The 21,809-nt window shown below is 43.1% G+C and overlaps 3 protein-coding genes across 4 annotated transcripts; 1 reads left to right on the top strand and 2 right to left on the bottom strand.

Annotated features, from left to right (window-relative positions):
* Positions 1-2,242: 2,242 nt before the first annotated feature.
* Positions 2,243-9,408, bottom strand: LOC148106248 (uncharacterized). Its single transcript, XM_087839532.1, has 3 exons — positions 9,229-9,408; positions 6,862-8,628; positions 2,243-3,393 (listed from the first exon to the last, which is right to left on the bottom strand). Exons 1-3 carry the CDS (start codon positions 9,320-9,322, stop codon positions 2,672-2,674), a joined length of 2,583 nt encoding a protein of 860 aa, XP_087695658.1. The 5' UTR covers positions 9,323-9,408; the 3' UTR covers positions 2,243-2,671.
* A 2,142-nt stretch (positions 9,409-11,550) lies between these two features.
* Positions 11,551-16,930, top strand: LOC118453649 (protein tipD-like). 2 transcript variants are annotated; one of them, XM_087839529.1, is made up of 9 exons: positions 11,551-12,025; positions 13,158-13,268; positions 14,279-14,367; positions 15,072-15,135; positions 15,285-15,423; positions 15,504-15,633; positions 15,817-16,004; positions 16,480-16,562; positions 16,655-16,930. In XM_087839529.1, exons 1-9 carry the CDS (start codon positions 11,936-11,938, stop codon positions 16,850-16,852), a joined length of 1,092 nt encoding a protein of 363 aa, XP_087695655.1. In that variant the 5' UTR covers positions 11,551-11,935; the 3' UTR covers positions 16,853-16,930. The 2 variants fall into 2 exon arrangements, with proteins under 2 accessions (XP_087695655.1, XP_087695652.1); XM_087839526.1 differs by having other exon boundaries at positions 15,072-15,183.
* Positions 16,931-19,038: 2,108 nt separating this feature from the next.
* Positions 19,039-21,576, bottom strand: LOC148106247 (CUB and zona pellucida-like domain-containing protein 1). Its single transcript, XM_087843180.1, has 5 exons — positions 21,563-21,576; positions 20,702-20,973; positions 20,325-20,424; positions 19,261-19,447; positions 19,039-19,175 (listed from the first exon to the last, which is right to left on the bottom strand). The coding sequence occupies exons 2-5, from the start codon at positions 20,917-20,919 to the stop codon at positions 19,039-19,041; spliced, it is 642 nt and encodes a 213-aa protein (XP_087699306.1). The 5' UTR covers positions 20,920-20,973; positions 21,563-21,576.
* Between the last annotated feature and the right edge of the window lie 233 nt (positions 21,577-21,809).

Genomic DNA, 21,809 nt, shown 5'->3' with positions numbered 1-21,809 from the left:
TGTGGTAATAATGTGTAAATGAATTTTTTTTAAATTATTTGACTATATATGAATGCTTGTGTATAAATACATAAACAATACACATATGCTTTCAATTGTGTAATTTAAGTAATCTAGGTAGCTCTGTTTTGGAAGTTCAGTTCATGCTAGAAATGTGTTTTGGAGTTTGTACGTGTTTTGTCTCTGGGGGCCACCACATATATTTATATATAAACATATATAAATAAAACCTCTTTTTTTTGTACATTAGTAATTCCTTTTGTGCATAATTTTATATTATTGTTAATAATAAATTAATTAAAGCAATAAAACAACCTGAAGAGCCGGTTCGGAGCCGAAAGAGCCGGCTCTTTTTAGTGAGCCGAACCGAAAGAGCCGGTTCTCTAAAAAGAGCCGGAAATCCCATCACTACTGGTTATAGCTTAATGCCGAAAATATCATGTTACATGATTTACTATTTTCTGAAGCTTATTTACAATTTACAATGCTTAACACCATTCCCATCCCTGCCGTCAAAAGATAAAAATCTGTTTTTCATGCAGTTTCACACACTAAAGACATTTCATTCTTTTTGGTTTCTTGTTGTCAATCAGCAGATGCAAGTCTGGAAGAAGTTTTAGAAGAATATAAGACCAGTCTGAGGAGGAGGTTTGAAAGTGTGACTGAAGAAACTGATAATACAGGAGGTGGAACCCTCCCGAACAGGATCTACACTGAGCTCTACATCACAGAGGGACAGAATGAAGATGTTCATAACCAGCATGAGGTGATGCAGCTGGAGACAGCTTCCAAGATGGAGGCTCTTGATGACATTACAGTCAGGTGTCATAACATCTTTAAAGCCTTACCTGACCAAGAGAGACCCATCAGAGTGGTTCTGACCAACAGCGTCGCTGATCAGAGATGAGCAGTACAGTCTTCTGGAGCTGCTCCATGTTTTCCATCCAACATTACAGAAGGTCACAGCAGAGAAGCTGGCTGTCTGTAAACTTTTGTTCATTTTTGACAGCCTGGATGAAAGCAGACTTTCATTGGATTTCACCAACAGGGAGCTTGTGTCTGATGTCACAGAAAGGTCATCAGTCAGCCAGCTGCTGACAAACCTCATCGAGGGGAATCTGCTTCCCTCGGCTCTCGTCTGGATAACTTCCCGACCTGCAGCAGCCAATCAGATCCCTCCTACATGTGTTGACAGGGTAACAGAAGTACGAGGCTTCACTGATGCCCAGAAGGAGGAGTACTTCAGGAGGAGATTCAGTGATGAAGAGCTGTCCAGAATCATCTCCCACATGAAGACATCCAGGAGCCTCCACATCATGTGTAGCATCCCAGTCTTCTGCTGGATCACAGTTCTGGAGCACATGTTGACTAAAGAGCAGAGAGGAGAGCTGCCCAAGACCCTGACTGACATGTACTCACACTTCTTGTTGGTTCAGATGAAGAAGGGGAACAAACATGTGGGGGGACATGAAACAAGTGAGATGGCTGAAAGGAAATTTCTTCTGAATCTGGGGAGGCTGCATTTAAACATCTGGAAAAAGGAAACACCTTCTTCTACCAAGAAGACCTAGATCAGTGTGGTCTGCATGCTACTGAGGCCTTGTTTCACACAGAAGTTTATACGGAGATCTTTAAACAGTGTTTGTTAATCTTGAAGGTGGCTTTTATTTGTAATTCAGGTCTCAATGTCTCTTTGTGTATACTTATATGCAGAAGTAACACAAAAGAAGAAGTGGGAGCTGGCCTGACACCAGTAACTGACTTCCAGTGAAAGCTTTGGCTAATAATATTTTTTAGCGAACAGTTTTCTTGTAAAACAAAGGGGGGCCTAGCAAAAAAAGTTTGGGAACCACTGCTCTACAAGGTCAGCGAAATAAAAAAAAAAGTGTTAACCCATGGACTAAAAAAATGTTCGAAGTGGACTAGGTGCTAATTTTCAGATGCCAGGTCTACATCTAGAATCAGAATGAGCACATACATAAACAACCAAAGTGAAGCATTAAGACAAAACATAGCAACGTCAAACAGGGTCCACACATTTTGCCACAAATACATGCAAAACAACTAAATTGGGCCACAAAAGTGATGTAAATTGACCAAACTAAGACACAAATCAGACAAAAACAGATGCAGCATGATCACAAACAGACACGTCGGCTACAAACTGATGCAAAATGACTAAAATCACACGTGTAACACCTACATATTTGACAACAGAAGAAAAACACAAACAAACTTGGAATGTATTTATAATTTGGATTTTTTTTTTATTTCATGCCGAATTAGATATTTTAAAAATCAAGCCAAATCACAACGTCTCCTCCCTGTTTGTACTGTAAGGTCAAAGCCCTACTGTACTACAGAGAACCCCAACAATCAAATGATCCCCCTCTGAGCAAGCACGAGGCGACTGTGGGGAAGAAAAACTCCCTTTAACAGGAAGAAACTTCCAACGGAACCGGGCTCAGAAGGGGCGGCCATCCGCTGCGACCGGTTGGGGGGATGGAAATCAAAAGGAGACGAGATGGCGTGAACTACAGTTCTAAAATTTGGATTTGAGGGCTGATCCCAAAATTTTATGGTGATGTTTTTAAAAAAAAGATTTGGTGCTAAAAGTCTGCTTCAAGATTTTAAAAGAAGCAGGGCAGTGGGAAAAGCCAAAATGGTCATTTTAATGATCTCTGGCTTTAGTGAACCACCTGAAGGGTTTTAGCAATGCTTTTCCCAACGCAGAAAAAAACCTGGATATTTTGGACGTCTTTGGGGGACTCGGGATGACTCCGAGGCTGATTTTTAGATGTTTAATCAGAGCCTCATCAAAAGATGAATCATTTGCCATTGAAGCCTTAAAGACATTGTCTGGGGAGCCAAACTCCTTGATGAGGCATTTGGCTATTTTCTTGATGAACTTTTTCTTGTCATTTGTCAGACTTGTGGCAGACGCTGTGCTGCTGAGTTCAGGCTGCATTAGATTGCTCAGACGATTGATGACCGTGTCTATTTCTTTTGTAGTAGATGGGATCCGAACAGCAGACTTTTTGGTCTCAGGTTTAGATTTATGGATGATTCTCATGATAAGGAGCAACGCAAGGTCACTGGAAATTTTCTGAACATCAGAAGATGAAACTGACACAGAACCCATCTCTGATATTTTGGAGGAATCTTTGAGAGAGTGTTTCAGGCTCAAGGCTCCAGATGATTTTTCTGGAGAGATTCTCCCAGGTTTTGGTGTTCTAGGTGACTTGTTGGATGCCAAGGAGCATTTATCTGGAGAAATGCTCCCAGTTTTTGGCATTTGTGGTGACTTGTCAGATGCCACAGAACATTTATCTGGAGAAATGCTCCCAGTTTTTGGCGCTCGAGGTGACTTGTCAGATGCCACAGAGCATTTATCTGGAGAGATGCTCCCAGTTTTTGGCGTTCGAAGTGACTTGTCAGATGCCACAGAGCATTCATCTGGAGAAATGCTCCCAGGTTTTGGTGTTCGAGGTGACTTGTCAGATTCCACGGATAATTTATCTGGAGAAATGCTCCTAGTTTTTGGTGTTCTAGATGACTTGTCGCCGGATGCCAAGAAGCATTCATCTGGAGAAATGCTCCCAGTTTTTGGTGTTGGAGGTGGATTTTCAGATGCCACAAAGCATTTATCTGGAGAAATACGCCCAGGTTTTGGTGTTCTAGGTGACTTGTCGGATGCCAAGGAGCATTTATCTGGAGAAATGCTCCCAGTTTTTGGCGTTCTAGGTGACTTGTCAGATGCCAAGGAGCATTTATCTGGAGAAATGCTCCCAATATTTGGCGTTTGAGGTGGTTTTTCAGATACCACAGAGCATTTATCTGGAGAAATGCTCCCAGTTTTTGGCATTTGTGGTGACTTGTCAGATGCCAAAGAACATTTATCTGAAGAAATGCTCCCAGGTTTTGGTGTTAGAGGTGGATTTTCAGATGCCACAAAGCATTTATCTGGAGAAATACTCCCAGTTTTTGGCGCTCGAGGTGACTTGTCAGATGCCACAGAGCATTTGTCTGGATAGATGCTCCCAGTTTTTGGCGTTCGAAGTGACTTGTCAGATGCCAAAGAGCATTTATCTGGAGAAATGCTCCCAGGTTGTGGCGCTCGAGGTGACTTGTCAGATGCCACCGATAATTTATCTGGAGAAATGCTCCCAGTTTTTGGTGTTCGAGGTGACTTTTCAGATTCCACGGATAATTTATCTGGAGAAATGCTCCCAGATTTTGGTGTTCGAGGTGACTTGTCGGATGCCAAGGAGCATTTATCTGGAGAAATGCTCCCAGTTTTTGTTGTTCGAGGTGACTTGTCAGATTCCACGGATAATTTATCTGGAGAAATGCTCCCAGTTTTTGGTGTTCGAGGTGACTTGTCAGATGCCACAGAGCATTTATCTGGAGAGATGCTCCCAGTTTTTGTCGTTCGAAGTGACTTGTCAGATGCCACAGAGCATTTATCTGGAGAAATGCTCCCAGGTTTTGGTGTTCGAGGTGACTTGTCAGATTCCACGGATAATTTATCTTGAGAAATGCTCCCAGTTTTTGGCATTTGTGGTGACTTGTCAGATGCCACGGAGCATCTACCTGGAGAAATGCTCCCAGTTTTTGGTGTTGGAGGTGGATTTTCAGATGCCCCAAAGCATTTATCTGGAGAAATGCTCCCAGTTTTTGGCGTTCGAGGTGACTTGTCAGATGCCACAGAGCATTTATCTGGAGAGATGCTCCCAGTTTTTGTCGTTCGAAGTGACTTGTCAGATGCCACAGAGCATTTATCTGGAGAAATGCTCCCAGGTTTTGGTGTTCGAGGTGACTTGTCAGATTCCACGGATAATTTATCTTGAGAAATGCTCCCAGTTTTTGGTGTTGGAGGTGGATTTTCAGATGCCACAAAGCATTTATCTGGAGAAATGTTCCCAGTTTTTGGCGCTCGAGGTGACTTATCAGATGCCACAGAGCATTTATCTGGAGAGATGCTACCAGTTTTTGGCATTCGAAGTGACTTGTCAGATGCCACAGAGCATTTATCTGGAGAAATGCTCCTAGTTTTTGGCATTTGTGGTGACTTGTCAGATGCCACAAAGCATTTATCTGGAGAAATGCTCCCAGTTTTTGGCGCTCGAGGTGACTTGTCAAATGCCACAGAGCATTCATCTGGAGAAATTCTCCCAGTTTTTGGTGTTCGAGGTGACTTGTCAGATTCCATGGATAATTTATCTGGAGAAATGCTCCCAGGTTTTGGTGTTCTAGGTGACATATCGGATGCCAAGGAGCATTTATCTGGAGAAATGCTCCCAGGTTGTGGCGCTCGAGGTGACTTGTCAGATTCCACGGATAATTTATCTGGAGAAATGCTCCCAGATTTTGGTGTTCGAGGTGACTTGTCAGATGCCACGGAGCATCTACCTGGAGAAATGCTCCCAGTTTTTGGTGTTGGAGGTGGATTTTCAGATGCCCCAAAGCATTTATCTGGAGAAATGCTCCCAGTTTTTGGCGTTCGAGGTGACTTGTCAGATGCCACAGAGCATTTATCTGGAGAGATGCTCCCAGTTTTTTTCGTTCGAAGCGACTTGTCAGATGCCACAGAGCATTTATCTGGAGAAATGCTCCCAGTTTTTGGTGTTCGAGGTGACTTTTCAGATTCCACGGATAATTTATCTGGAGAAATGCTCCCAGATTTTGGTGTTCGAGGTGACTTGTCAGATGCCACAAAGCATTTATCTGGAGAAATGCTCCCAGTTTTTGGTGCTCTAGGTGACTTGTCAGATGCCACTGAGCATTCATCTGGAGAAATGCTCCCAGTTTTTGGTGTTGGAGGTGGATTTTGAGATGCCCCAAAGCATTTATCTGGAGAAATGCTCCCAGTTTTTGGTGTTCGAGGTGACTTGTCAGATGCCACAGAGCATTTATCTGGAGAGATGCTCCCAGTTTTTGTCGTTCGAAGTGACTTGTCAGATGCCACAGAGCATTTATCTGGAGAGATGCTCCCAGTTTTTGGCGTTCGAAGTGACTTGTCAGATGCCACAGAGCATTTATCTGGAGAAACGCTCCCAGGTTTTGGTGTTCGAGGTGACTTGTCAGATGCCACGGATAATTTATCTGGAGAAATGCTCCCAGTTTTTGGTGTTGGAGGTGGATTTTCAGATGCCACAAAGCATTTATCTGGAGAGATGCTACCAATTTTTGTCGTTCGAAGTGACTTGTCAGATGCCACAGAGCATTTATCTGGAGAAATGCTCCCAGTTTTTGGCGCTCGAGGTGACTTGTCAAATGCCACAGAGCATTCATCTGGAGAAATGCTCCCAGTTTTTGGTGTTCGAGGTGACTTGTCAGATTCCATGGATAATTTATCTGGAGAAATGCTCCCAGTTTTTGGTGTTCTAGGTGACTTGTCGGATGCCAAGGAGCATTTATCTGAAGAAATGCTCCCAGGTTGTGGCGCTCGAGGTGACTTGTCAGATTCCACAGAGCATTTATCTGGAGAAATGCTCCCAGGTTTTGGTGTTCGAGGTGACTTGTCAGATTCCATGGATAATTTATCTGGAGAAATGCTCCCAGGTTTTGGTGTTCGAGGTGACTTGTCAGATGCCACAGAGCATTTATCTGGAGAAATGCTCCCAGTTTTTGGCATTTGTGGTGACTTGTCAGATGCCACAGAGCATCTACCTGGAGAAATGCTCCCAGGTTGTGGCGCTCGAGGTGACTTGTCAGATTCCACGGATAATTTATCTGGAGAAATGCTTCCAGGTTTTGGTGTTCGAGGTGACTTGTCAGATTCCACGGATAATTTATCTGGAGAAATGCTTCCAGGTTTTGGTGTTCGAGGTGACTTGTCAGATGCCACAGAGCATCTACCTGGAGAAATGCTCCCAGATTTTGGTGTTCGGGGTGACTTGTCAGATTCCACGGATAATTTATCTGGAGAAATGCTTCCAGGTTTTGGTGTTCGAGGTGACTTTTCAGATTCCACAGATAATGTATCTGGAGAAATGCTCCCAGATTTTGGTGTTGGAGGTGAAGCACCAGATTCTTTTCCTCTGCCATCTGAATCAGGGCTTTTTTCCTGTGTTGGGGTCTGTGTTCTTTTAATAAAGTTTTGGATGTCTTCCAGGACCCCAGAAATCTTGTCCATTTGAATCATTTGATCTTTCTCTTCATTCTCCACCCACAGTAAAAGCTTCTGCAAAAACCTTTCTACTGTGTCATCTATGAGGACATAGAGGACTTCAGCAGAAATGGGACGCTCTACTGATTGTGGAGTCCTGGAGATGACCGTGTCTGAGAGGGATCTACCCATTAGAGGTATGGGGATTTGATACACTCGATCCATCATAAGTAGATCAAACACTTTTGCCATTAAGTCCACCATAAAATTTCTGATATGCCCACTGTTTTTAAAGTCCCCCAAGGTCTTATCGATGAGGAAGAGTTCTTCTTTCTTTGTTAATTTGTCAAATAACTGATTAACGTCTGATCTAATGACGTTAAAGTCGAATGAAGAAGAACGTTTAATTGCGGTTCCCAGGCTTGGCGTATGTCGAGAAGGGGAGCGATGAGCCTCTGTACTCTGGGGACTAGCCGTTTCAGGTACTGACCCTGGGAGAATGGAAACTATACTTTTATTGGAGGGCACTGTTTCATTCTTGAGGTGGTTGCAAATGTTTTGTAGACAAACAAAATGTTGCCTGTTTGACTTTATTCTTTTTTTCAGCTCTGTTTTCATTTTTTCAAATTGTTTTTTTGCAAACATGGAAAAGTTGTGTTTGCGTGCTTTGAGCCTGGCGTGTGAGGTGGATGGCACACATTTGGAGAAGAAGTGTCTCACCTTGTGGATAATTAAGCCTGCATTAAAGGCAGGTTTGGGTAAGTTACATTTCTCACAGAGCTCTTCACTGCTTGAATCCATGTTAGCAAGTATCTCACCTACGATGTCAGCTGCAACCATTTCTACTGGGGTTGGAGCCTGGATACTTTGTGTTTCTGTAGTTGGTTTTATTTTGCTTTGTTCTGTTACAGCTGATTCTTCTGGGAGCTCATCTTTATCTTTTTCTGTCATCTCTCCATCTGAGCTCCTTGTGGACAGAATAACAGAAATCTCTGCGATTGCTGATTGAACTGATATTTTTGAACCAGTACTTTCTGTACTGGGATCAGACCCATTTGTCCCACACTGGCAGCGCAGCTTACATGCTGCATACGTTTTCAGGCATGAGGCAGCGCAACAAACCATGCGGTGTAGTTTCTTAATACTACTAGATTTGCCGCTAACATAAACGGCGGGGTCTAGTGGGAAATCGGGGCTTTTTTCAATCAGTGCAATGGTTGAGCTGACCTTTTCAATGATCTCTTCCTCAACCATCAGTGTCAGCTTGTCAGCGCTCTTATCTTGCTGTTTTGAGACATTAAGAGCGCCGGCGATGGCAGCTGAGATTGAGTCTCCGAGGGACACCCTTATTTTCCCCTCATCCATAAACTCTTCCCTTATCATGGGTTCCTGAATAACAGGAAGGGCTATTTCCAGGATGCTGGCAGAGGCAATCTGAATGATTTCAGAAATCATATCAGCGAGCACCGCATAGACCCTAGAGTTGCATTTTCCATTTTCTATTATGCTCCACTGAACTTCAGAGAGCCTTTTAAAGCACCTGTTGATTGGCGGCATAATCTGGTCTGGTGTGACCACCATTGAATTTTTGTTTTTGTTGCGTGTTCCCATTGTTGTGTCCCAAATTAGATTTTCTGTACTGGAATCAGAGCTGCTTGTCCCACACTGAAACGACACCTTACGTGCCGTATAACTTTTCAGGCATGAGGCAGCGCAACAAACCATGCGGTCTAGTTTTTTACTATTACTAAGTTTGTCGCTAAAATAAACGGCAGGGTCTTGCAGGAAATCAGGGCTTTCTTCAATCAGTGCAATGGTTAAGCTGACCTTTTCTGAGATCTCTTCCTCAACCATCAGTGTCAGCTTGTCAGCGCTCTTATCTTGCTGTCTTGGGACATTAAGAGCGCTTGCGATGGCAGCTGAGATCGAGTCTCCAAGGGACACCCTTATTTTCCCCTCATACATAAGCTCTTCCCTTATCATGGGTTCCTTAATAACAGGAAGGGCAATTTCCAGGATGCTGGCAGAGGCAATCTGAATGATTTCAGAAATCATACCAGCGAGCACGGCATGGACGCTGGAGTCACATTTTCCATTTTCTATTATGCTCCACTGACCTTCAGAGAGCCTTTCAAAGCACTTGTTGATTGGCGGCATAATCTGGTCTGGTGTGACCACGATTGAATTTTCATTTTCGTTGAATGTTTCCATTGTTGTGTCACAAATTTGATTTTCTTCGTTTGAGTGAAGTGTGAGAATTTTCTTGTATTACGGAGCGCCGACTGCTGAACGTTTTGCAAACAGATGAGCATCGAGTTCTGATTTTTCTGTCTGAGAGCCCTTATTTATAGGTTTGGTTGTCTGTGACGTTACTGACAGATCAAAGCAAGCGCGTCAGTGACGTCACACGGAACGCACGCGGAGACGCGACGTTCCACAAGGAGCGCACGCGGAGACGCGGCGTCCCTTGCGCGCGCTCACAGATTTGAATGACGCCTCAGGTGTATCGTTCGTTAGCCACCCACCATAATCCCAGGATTCATTGCGAATCATAGGTTGGAGGATGTTTGGGGGGGGGAATGGCCGACGGTCGAAGCGGAGAAGAAATAAACTCTTAAAAGTTAGTTCTAGGTTTTTATCTCACTTCAGATATACACCGGAACAAATGTTAGCATAATGAAAGAATTGTAGAATTAAGTGCAGTCATATCACAAATGTTAGCATAATGAAAAAGTCTTAAAAAGTCAAATTTAGCTAACCTTCGGCTAAGTTACGTGACGTTAGTGATATCGCCACTTAACGCGGCTCTTTGGTCAGTTAGTTAGTTTAGGTTTCTGCCGAGGCTGGGTCTGTTTGTCGGTGTGAAGCCACACGTACTTTAACGTTTTAGGATACACCGAGCAGACGGCTGCTGGCGGTCTAAAGAAAGCCGTGTAGTACGTCACGAGCTCTCTGAAACTCTGCCGTCTGCTCCTTGCTATCTAAAATATAAACGGGCGCTAAACTCTCCACCGTCTCACACTTCTGTTTAATCAGTTTTCTGTTTGACGTTTATTCAGCTTTGTGAAAACCCCAGAGGACCCCTCCCGAGGGATTAATAAAGTTACATTTAATCGAATAGAATATCTTTAAATCATCATCAAAGTGACTTATATATCATGTTTAACCGAAAGACCACGGGGGTTTGAAAACGATGTGTTGGTCGGCTCAGATATTTGAAGTTTACACAGCTACATTCTCACCTGAAAATATTTTAAAAGTTTATTTTGTGACCCAGAAAGAGAAATAAGAGTAATATTAAAACTAAAAGCTGCCGCCATTTTTGGAAACTGGAATTGGCTGGGCCGCGCTATGAATTCTGCTATATGTTTTTTCAATTTTGTTGTCCGGGTTGAAAATCGGGAGAAATTCGTGAGAATGGTGGCTCTGGGAGATTCTCAGGAGGGGCACTGAAATTCGGGATTCTCCCGGAAAAATCGGGAGGGTTGGCATGTATGAGACGGTTCACCAAATATGTGGCCCGCGAACTGTGGTGAGGACACAGACTCAACCATGCTGTGCTGAAGTTTGTCCTTAAAAGAGCTCTCAACCACTAATAATGAGACAGACAGTAGATGGAGAAGTCCTCCTCCTGTTTCTCTGCTGTTTTTGTCAGGCTTATATCAAACAACCTGAGTTGTCACCTTTGTTATAAAGACCAATGTTCTGCGGGATCCTGTGTCCTGTTTTAGTTGTGCTGCTTTAGTTGCTAACTGCCATGGTTGATTTCCTTCTGCAAGTGTCCAGAGTCAGAATTGAGAAGGTGAGAGGAGACGTGACAGAGGCTCTCCACCCCTGATGAGACACCAGGACAGTGTGTGAGGAAGAGGAGGAGAAAAAGGAGCCAGCATCAGCTGAGAGATATAGAGGAGAACAGGGGGACAACAGACAGCTCTCTGTAGTTGACGGACTGGTAAAAAACAGTTTTTAGATATTTGCTTCCTGTATTTGCAGAAGTATCTCCAACACAAACTGTAACAGCTGCATACAGGGAACCACTCAGTCATGTTTATCCTGCAGGACAGGATCTGACAGGGAAAGAAGGAAAAATAAGGGAACCACGGACAACTTTGATAATGCTTTGATTTATCCACAGTATATTTAGTTCAAATATTGTTTTCATCACAGAGGGATTGTGCTGGTTTCAGTGGGAAAAGTATGCAGCTCATTTAAATATGAAGTTCAAAGAGCTGTGAAAAGTTGACCGTTCATAAAGTGTGTCAGTATTTTATAAGGATGTCATGTTTCTGTATCATCTCTCTCCTGTCAGAGCCTCTTACCCAAACATCAGCCTGTTTAATGCTCTCATATCTTCAACATCTCAAGTAAATTATACTGCACAGTTTTCTCTCCAATAAAAGAATATTTACTGCATATATTTTCTTCCATTTTATCTGAAACATTCAAGGAGATCTTTTACTGTATTTTGGTGATATTGCCCTTAAATATGACTAAAGCTTTCATACAGAGGTGATCATGGACATAACTCTGAGATCAGTCTGACTGAACTCTGAAAATCACTGAGTGTTATTTCACAGAACCATAATTAGATTAACTCAAACTGAAACACGCAATGTTAAACAGTAGTATAATTATCATTAACTGTCAAAGTAAGTGCGTATTTTGCTTGTTTCCGTTTCCATCAAAAATCTAATTATCAACTAATTATCTTATCTCCCACCGCCCCCGAATGCACCAAATTTCGCTTGTGAGGCTGTTGCCACGGTAACTGTCATTAGCTAATGTGGCTTTTGGCTAAACGACAAGTTTTATTTGTACCGAAAAATGGCGTCAAGGAACATCGACCCTTTGTCAGCGGAGGAGCCTACAGAAGGCGGAGAAGAGGAGAGAGAAGCGTGGAGCTCGGAGTCTCAGGTAAACCGAAACGGTTAGCTCGGTGGCTAACGTTAGCGTGATGCGTTCACTTGCATGTGAGGTTTGTCTTCTCTTGGTCTGAAGCACTTCACGAGAGCAAAGTTATTTTAGAGCGTCTGATCCCGACAGTCTGACTGAGATGGAGCAGGCATATTTATTTTGTAACTTCCAGTAATTCTGTAACAGTTATTATAAAGTTCAGGTAATAGTAAAGCACTATTAGAATTCCTAGAATCTAAGTACAGTGCAATACCGAGGTCGCTACTTTTATCTTTGATGTATTGACGTTTTTATCGAGCTTAAGATTTCATTTACAAAACATAAGGAGAGCTAATAGAAACATGGGCAGATTAGTGAACAGCCTCAAGGCGCCACTGGATCAACCAAATGAACGTTTCAAAATTAGGATTCACCAGCGTGAGCGTCATAATAAAGGATCTGTAAATAATTTTTAAAACTCTGTGCTGTCACTGTGGACTGTTATGCGCAGATTAATGTTGTAAGATGAGTCTGAAAACTATTTGTAAAAGTGATTCTGATGGGCAGAGTTGCATGTGTATTGCAAAACCAGGTAAAATGGCTTATCTTGCACTAGCCTGCCTTTATTTCATGTTTGACATTGATGCCTCGAAGCTGGTTGGGAAAGTTTCCCTTAAAAATCATCTGGGGACATAAGAAAGACCTTCACGGGACAGTAAGACCCAGCAACCCCAACCTAAATGGCTTTTAGGTGATAGGCAGCCACGGGTCATTGAGTGAGTCAGAGGGGAGGGCCAAACATGCAAACTGGCTTTGAGCCGTTCCGCCCTCATTTTAAAGTAGGGAAATGCACATCATCAACTCTATATTTTTATCTGCAGCACCAAATTTTACTGCTATTTCTCTGTCTGGGTTCTATGTGCGGTAAGATCCCACTTTCTCCTGTTCTTTCAGCTATTGCAAAACAAGCATTCATTTAAAACCAAAGCTTAGAATTTGAGCTCCAGTAGCCCAAAATATATTGCTGTCCGAAGCTGGTCCATAATTATACTGGGCAACCGCTGCATGGATGTTCTTTGTACAGTAGATGTCAGTCTTCTATCTTTCTCCTCAATGGTCCTCTGCTAGTTTGCTGTATAACCTGTGTCTGCAGATCCCAGTGAAGGTGTTGCAAGCTCACAGCGATGCTGTGACCACAGCTCGAGTCTGCTGCGACAATCGCTGCATCCTGAGCTGCTCCTCAGACTGCACCGCTGTCCTCTGGGTAAGCTGCTGTCATGGTCGGCATTTTTTATGAGTTGATGTGCCTGTTTTGATTTTAGGGTTGGTCTACACTCGAGTTTCTAATGTCAGTTCAATTCAGTTTTATTTACACAGCACCAAATCACAACAACAGTTGCCTCAAGGCGCTTTATATTGTAAGATAGATCCTACAGTAATAGATACAGAGAAAAAGCCAACAATCATATGACCCCCTATGAGCAAGCACTTTGGTGACAGTGGGAAAGAAAAACTTCCTTTTAACAGGAAGAAACCTCTGACAGAACCAGGCTCAGGGAGGGGCGGGGCCATCTGCTGCGACCAGGAGATACTTGGCACTTTGAATCTCCTGTTGCACCACATCCCCAAAGTTCTGTGGAGGCCATTGGACTACAGTTAACTCATCGTCATGTTCAAGAAACCAGTGTGAGACGATTTGAGCTTTGTGGCTGGAAGGAGCCATCAGAAGATGGTACACTGTGGTCAAATAGGCATGGAAATAGTCAGCAACAACACTCGGGTATGCTGTGGAGTTTAAATTATGCTAAGTTGACACCAAAGTGAACATAACTCTACACTCTTAAACTACCAGCAGCCTGAAATCAGGACACAAGGCAGGATGGATCAGTCCCACCGTCTCAAAGTCCCAACAAGAAATACAGAAGATCAGACAGTTCCAGTTTTTTTATTGTCTTATTTTGGTGAGCATGTGTAAACTGTAGCTTCAGCTTCTTGTTCTTAGAGGACAGGCGTGGCTCCCCGTATGGTCTTCTGCTGCTTTAACCCATCTTCTTCAAGGTTGTGTGCTGAGAGATGCTCTTCTGCAAACCCTGAGAGAACCTCTGTGTTTTTGTGCGTCCACATCAGTCTGTAGAATCTCAGAATCTGTGTTTGACTGAACAGCCTCTCTGTAGATCAGTTTTCTGATGAATTCATTCCACAGAAAGTTTCGGAATAAATCATCAGAAGGTTGTTCCATATTCACTCTTCCTGGTTGACCTCTGACCTGTGTAGGATGTGGGGAGCTGTCAGCCTCTGAGGACGTTTGATGGAGTTCACAGTAAAGCCATCACTGAGTGTGCTCTGATCCCAAACAGCAACAGGTGGGTTCCACGTTAGCTTTAAATTCAGCTAGGTTATGATCCTGCAGCTGAGAGCAGAGGATTTCTCTTTTGAATTTTGCAAACATTATGCCCTGGAAGCCAAAATCTTTCCACCCGTATTCCTTTTGTCTTGGTCAAAGCTGAGCTGTCGGGTCTTTTCAAGTGAGGCAGAAGTGATTTGGTGTAAAAGAAAGAGTGAGATGAACTTCTGCCAACATTTACAGAAGTAGCGTTAGAAGTTGGCGGTGTACAGGTCAACATTAAAACATTTTTTCAGTTATTTGTGCAGCTGGCCTTGTAGTCGATTACTGCAATGTCTGAATATTTGGAAAAATGAGTTCCCGTGAGCTCCCCGTCACTGTCACTGGAACTGTAAGCTCCACCAGCTGGTGAAGATTCGCTGTTACCAAGACTGTAAAGTCAAGTAGACTTGTAAAAGTTGACTTTCTGAGATTTGTAATACAAAAAGTAGCAATTTTTGCACCTTTATCTGATGATAGATGAAGTTTTTCTTCATTTCTTTGAGGAAAAAACATCTTTGTGAATTAACCGATGACTTATTCATCGTCCATGGACCCGTAAGGCTTCATGTAATCTCTCACACTGATGAAAAAAACATAAAGTTCACAAAAAACAACAATGCAGAAACTTCCATGTAGTAACCCGAGTGCACCTGTGAATGAAACGTTTGCTCTGTGTGTCAGGATGGTCACAGTGTCCTGGGATAAGAAGGTGGTGGCCTGGGACCTCGAGACCGGACTCACTCTGGTAACGTCTGCTGTCACGCTCCTGGAGTTTCAAACCAGCAACCTTCCTGTGATTCGCTGCACACAAGTTTCTGCTCTTTCTCACACATGGAATAAATTTGTTTTTTTTGCTTTTCTGAGTTTGACTCATTTTTACGATCTTTGTCGCAGTGGAAATCGAGGCAGCTCGGCCTGCTGACCTCCTGCAGCTCCTCGTCTGACGGCCGGCTGGTCGTTTGCGCTGTAAATCCTCAGAATGGCGTTTCCATCTGCGACGCCGCCAGCGGACAGATGCTGCACCACGTCAGCGGTAGGACAGGTCGCGTGTTGCCCGGTCGGCAATAATACTCCTGTGAGCGTCAGCGAGCGTGTGTTTGCTTTGCCGATCAGATCTTCACCGCTCCTGCGTCACTCGATGTCGGTTCGACCCTCAGAGCCAGCGAGTGGCCACCGTCTCTGCAGACCGCAGCATCAAACTGTGGGACCTGCGGGCGCAGAAAACCACGGTGTCCATCGACAGGTGAAGCATTTCAGTGACCTGTAAACGCTCTGAGCTCCTCTCACGCTGTGTGGCTTTTGTCTTCAGCGTGAGACACTCTGAAGTCTCAGATATTTATCAGATTCACAAAAGTTTGATGACAATTTTCAGACCCTCAGAGGAGCCCCCCTGTGCACTTGTTCTTGTTTACATTCTCGCAATCAGTAACCATGGAAACGTCGTCTCAGCCTGCTGCTTCACCAGCAACGGGCACTTCCTGTGCACGGCGTCGTGGGACAAGACGCTGAAGCTGTGGGACCTGCAGGCGGGGGGGTTCCGATCTCACGGCGGGACGCCGCTGCAGGGAGGCCACGAAGGCAGCGTGAGTGCCTGCTGCCTCGCCGCTGCTGACGGTGAGACCTCTGAGCAAGCAGGTGTCCTCAGCTGACGTCCTCAGATTCTCCAGTAACATTTGTGCTGAACTACGAGCAAGAGGCGGAGTTTGATCGATGAACACTTGCTAGATCCACGTATCGACAAAAGAGTTCTTTTAATGTGTATTTTTAACTATTTAATTATTTATGCATTAGGATTTAGCTAATTTTTACGAATGAAAATGAACAAAGCTCATCGTGTCGTGTGCTGTAAGTATGTTTTCTGCCCTCGTTAAGAAGCAGATCTAAAGGATCAGAGGTCAGGTGGTTTAGACCTCTGGTGGTTGCACGGCTTAAGATTTGTAAGAAATGTCAGCACCTTAGAGTCCGTCGTGCTGTTTACTGTTTAGAAAGCAAGCACTGCTCACTGATGTGTTTTTCTGCAGGTACTGGAACGTGCTCAGTTCTTCCTCATAATGTTTGCCTAAAATCACTTCCTGTTTTGTTTCCTCAGCGAACCTCCTGGTGTCCGCCTCCTACGACGGGACTGTTGCTCTCTGGGATTTGTCGTCTCTCTCTCAGACTCTCGTGCTGAAGGTGATTAAACTCGGCTGTGTGAAGACATCCTGATGTTTCTGGTCGTGTTCTTTTAGACACTTAACTCCTGATTTTGCTTTTTCCCCCATCAGGGCCACAGTGATTGGGTGACAGATGTGTCAGTGAGTGCTGACAGGAAGTTGGTGGCTTCTTCCTCCAAGGTTCACAAGTATTTTCACTCACAGTCCCGGCCAGAAGTTTTTAGGAAGTTTTTGCTCCTCGAGCTTTTCTTTCTTTCTTTTTTTGTCCTGTCTTTCTCCTCTCACCCTCACCGTGCTCACCATCTCTGAGCCTGGGTCTGCTGGAGGTTTCTTCCTGTGAAAATTTAGGTTTTCCTTCCCACTGTCACCAAAGTACGGAGCCCCGCAGGGGACATGGGAGAAAAAATAATTAAGACGGACTTTTACGAGATCTCGCATAACAAACTCGGGATCTCGCAAAACTTTTGCGAGATCCCGAGTCACAGTCAAAAGCTGTGACTTCGCAAAAGTCACAGCTTTTGCGAAGCTGTGACTTCTTTTTTCTTTACAGAAGAAGAAACACAAGAAGCACAAGCACAAAGAAGCAGCCGAAGAAGAGCGAGGAGGAGGAGCCGGCGAGCAGGAAGGTGAAGACGGACCGGTGTCGACAGACGAGCTGCTAAAAAGGTCAGAGGTCACCTGTCAGAGCATCGAAAGATGACCCTGATGGAATAGGAGACACTTGGAAATTAGTTTGTTATAAAGTGCTGATGTTAGTCAGAAGCTGTGTGTGCAAAACAATTATTAACAATATTTAGAGTTTTTTTCTCTTTTTTTGTTTCCACCAAAACTTTTTAAATCCATAATCCAGAAACTCACTGCGTTCACTTAAGAACATAGTTTGTTTTTATCTGTTCTTCTGTTTCTGATATCATTTTTATTTATCAGATCTCTTAGAGCAGCGGTCTCCAACCTTTTTTGCGCCACCGACCGGTTAATGCCCGACAATATTTTCACGGACTTTAAGGTGTCGCGGATAAATACAACAAAATAAAACTAGTACCAGTACAGAAAAAAAGAAGATTTATTCATAACACTCATGAAAAGACCCAGGAAAACCGAGTAAACGATAAAAACGATAACAAAATAACGCTGAAAACCGATAAAAACCCTGAAAACTATACATTTCACACCTGAGCCTCAACTCTCGCGGCCCGGTACCAAACGACTCACGGACCGGTACCGGTCTGAGACCCGGGGGTTGGGGACCGCTGGGTTAGAGGAGTAATAAATCAGTGTCTGGGGAGTGTTGTGTTTACGTTTAGTAAACAGATGCTTTTATTTTTAAAAACTGAATTTAGTGTCGTATGCAAAGCACCTTGAACCGTCTTCTTCACTGTCTGTGTTTTTGTGTCTTCTCTTCCAGACTGAAGAGCATCCGCTCCCATCAGACGTGGTGAATCAGTTGGAAGTCTGTCCTCTGTGAGGACCGTCAGTCAGCTGATTGTTTCACCTGACAGATTACCTGCTGTGTAGTTTTAGGTAATAACATAAAATCTTTATAACCAAGTGTTCTGTATTTACTGACCTGCTGGGAAACCTTCAATCACACAAAAAACTGACGTTTTGTGTTTAAGTGAAGAAGTCTCTCTTAAAGGAGGTAAACATGTCACTGTCACTGCAATCGATGAATGGAAACAAACGATGCAACCTTAGGTTACACTCGAGACCAAAAAGGCCACATTGGACAGAAAAGACGTGTAACCACGATTACTATGGAGAAGGAAAGGAACAGCTGATTTGGGTTGCTGTGGTAACATCGTTACCAGTTACATTGTAAGACGTTTATTGATATTAACACAAAGAGAAATGTGATCTTTTAGAACTTTTGCTACATATTCTGATGATTTCAGAGACTTCTGTGTGTGACGTCGTTTAAGCTTGACATTGATATAATATTACAAACATTAATCCAAGATTACAGATGATACAGATGAAATGAAAGTATGTGTCACAATTACTGGATTCCACGTTTCACCACATCTCAGACAGAAGCAGTTTTTTTTTTCATCTTTATTTAATCAGAAGGAAAAATATCCTCATTTCCAAGAGAGACCCGGAGGAAGAAGCAGCACAAACAAGCTTTTTGTTAGCTTGTTTCACAGTTTGTGAAACTGTGGAATGAAGTATATGTTGTGTAAATGTCACTTGTGACTTTGAGCTACACAGTCGACAGCTGAAAGTAAACATGGACAAAAACAGTAATAAAAGTTTCATTATTCTATAAATCTTTGATCAGGATCAATAATCAGGATTTATTCATTTCAAATTATTCTGTAAATCTATAGATTTAAAAAACAAACTTATGCACCCAAAGCTGTGTAATATTCTAATAATAACTGATAGAAAATAATTGCTTTTCATGAGTTAATTCACACATGAGGAGATACATGAACACTCAGACTGCAGGCTGATCTAAACAATTTAATCTCATCCACTGGAGCACACGAAGGGTTTTAACTTTCAGTTGAGGACAAAGCTCGGTATCTGACCATTGATGTTTTGGCGCTGAACATGAGCACGCCACAGATCATAGCAACGGCAGCAAGAAGACATCCAGCGATGAAGACCAGGTTCGGGTTCATGGCGTTCCCTGGAAACAAGAGAAGATCAGTTTTAATTCAGCGTTATCAAAGGTTACAGTGACTAAAACAAAGCAGCCGACTCTGTTTCCATACCTGCACTCCTGCTGATGTCTGCTGACCTCTTCAAGCACAGGGGACCCTGGAAAAGTGCTGTGCAGTCTGCATGACAGCCCCTCTCTTTCAGCAGTGGGAGGTGAGCGTTTGACGTGGAGTTGATGCATCCCTGTGAGCACCTGGTGTTGGGGTTTCCTGCTTCACATACTGAACAGCTGATGTATACCTGAATGCAAGTGAAACTTTTGGCTGTGCGTGTCGCTCAACCTCAAATCTCTCAGTATCCAAGTGCTGCACGTAAAACATTCTGATGGAAAAACTGAATTTACATTAAGTGGACATCACAGATTTAAATGGAGATTATTTATTTAGCTTCCCGCAGCGCTACAAGCTGTTGATGGAGATCATGGAGATCTGCCCGGCCCGGGAGCCAGCCTCCTCTGAGGCCTTCCCCAAACTGCAGCCTCAGTTCATGCTTAAGCCAAAACTATGCTGTCAAACCTAATGTGAGGATGTATTCCCAGCCAATGAAATAACAATTTTAAGCATTAAATTATAAGCATAATAGCTGCCCTCTCAGTCTGTTGCTGGTATTATCTGTAAAACAACAAATACAATCTTGATCTTAAGAACAATTTTGGCCGAAACCCATCAGGTAATCATCACGAAAGTTTCACTGACACATACTGAAGGAAGATTCTAGTGACTGATAGCAAACATCATCTGCCCTTTGGTCACATGAGCAAACAACAAATGACAAACTATAGCATATAAATAAAAGCAGGCCTTTTTCCTGCAAAACCACCCCCCAAGATGGACACATTTTCAATGTTTCTTCGCATAGTACACTTTTTTAAAAATTAGGTAACTTTTAGCAAATTTCAAGCAATGTGTGCACGAGATGTGTGAGTATGCAATAAAGTTAATCAGATTAAAAAGATATAGCTTGAGTTTTGGGTGTAGAATTCATCAGAATCAGAACCCCTTTTTTTGGCCAAGTATATGCGCAAACACATACAAGGAATTTGGTTCCAGTCGATGGTGCCGCTCAAGCACCACAATGTAAAACGTATTTAGAGGTCTGGTCTAAACTCATTCTTTACCTGATCGTGCAAACCAATGAACTTGAAGGCTTCGATGCAGAACCTAAATTGTCTCTTGTTGTCTGGTGCATGGGTCATAACAGTGGAGTGCACTGGGCACCTGATCACAGCACAATGCAAAGAAAAAGACTACAACTTACAAGTTAATCATAAATCCTTGTTTAACCATCATACAGCGCCATTCACAAATATTCAAGTGATAGCCTGATGCCTTAAAAACCTTTAAAGAGCCTTATTCTACGGACTTCCACTTCTGTATAACACCTGAAATTCTTAAAGATGAGAGAAATTTTTATTCTAAACTCAGGTAACTGCTTCAAGTACAAACAGATAAACAGGAGAACCTTCACTGATACACCACCTGTCCTCATGCCTACCCATTTTCGACGATGGAGTAGGTCGGGTGGTAGTTGGGGTTGTCATATGGTGAAGCTCTGCAGGACTCCACAAAAATCTCTGTGTTGTTGACTGTAGAGGAGGCATCTATCTCCATGTAAACCTTCTCTCCTACATTATACTGCAGAGGGTATGAATTTGGATCAATCATTCTCTGGAAGTGGTTGTTTGGGTAGAACTCAAACTGGTAGGTGAACATGTCGAAGCCTTTATCATAATAAAGGTAATATGATTGGAATGGAACAAATGGATTCTGAAAATCAGAGATTGAGTTTCCAAGTGAATAATGCAGCTGAAAAACTTTCCTGTTACATGAAGACTTTTAATCTATAGTTCAGTATTGATCTGCCACAGTCAGCGAACAAAACTGCCAAAAAGGAAAAAGACATTAAGATCCTCAAAAACTTAGCATAATATAGTCATACATTTTCACCTGAATACATCTGCCCTGTGCAAATCCGTTATCGAAGGCCTTTGCAGCTAATAATGGTCAATATTTTAATTTAAAGAATACAGAAAAACAGCTGGTTCTTTTTCAGGGTTTCATAGCTTTTTAGTGTAGAATGCCAAGCTTTAATATTATAGAGATTTACAAGTATCTACAAAGCATGATATGATGTGAAGTTCAACATCTGGGACATGTGTCCCGCTATGCATTGCAGAAAATGACTCAATCTCTTAGTACAGCAAACAAACAATGCAGGAGGGCGGGAAAATAATGGTCTCCTCTGCCGTGGCATCAGAAGTTGAGAATTGACGGGACAAAGTGTTGGGTTTCACGTTTTGGGTTGCCGGGTCTATAGATCATAACACAGTTGAACCAAGCAAAGAAGAGGGCCCACCTGGCTTGTCTTGAGTGGCTGCTGTGAGATATGCAAGATGCTTGTGGTCAGTCAAACGATGAACAATGAGCAGGTGTTGTGCTCCCTCCCGCTAGTAGCACCATCCTTCCAAGGCCAGCTAGCAGTTCCACTTCTCCCACATCATAGTTTTGCTCAGTTCGAGAAAGACAGCAGAAGGAAAAAAGCTGCATTTTCCCTTCCTTGTTCTGGAACAAGATGACTCAGCTCCATCAACACTAAATTGTTG

Source organism: Neolamprologus brichardi, chromosome 1, assembly GCF_056152115.1.
Source record: "Neolamprologus brichardi isolate AB-2024 chromosome 1, ASM5615211v1, whole genome shotgun sequence".
NCBI classification, from domain to species: domain Eukaryota; kingdom Metazoa; phylum Chordata; class Actinopteri; order Cichliformes; family Cichlidae; genus Neolamprologus; species Neolamprologus brichardi.
Note: the sequence above shows the minus strand (reverse complement) of the source record. Positions and strands in the feature narration are given on the sequence as shown.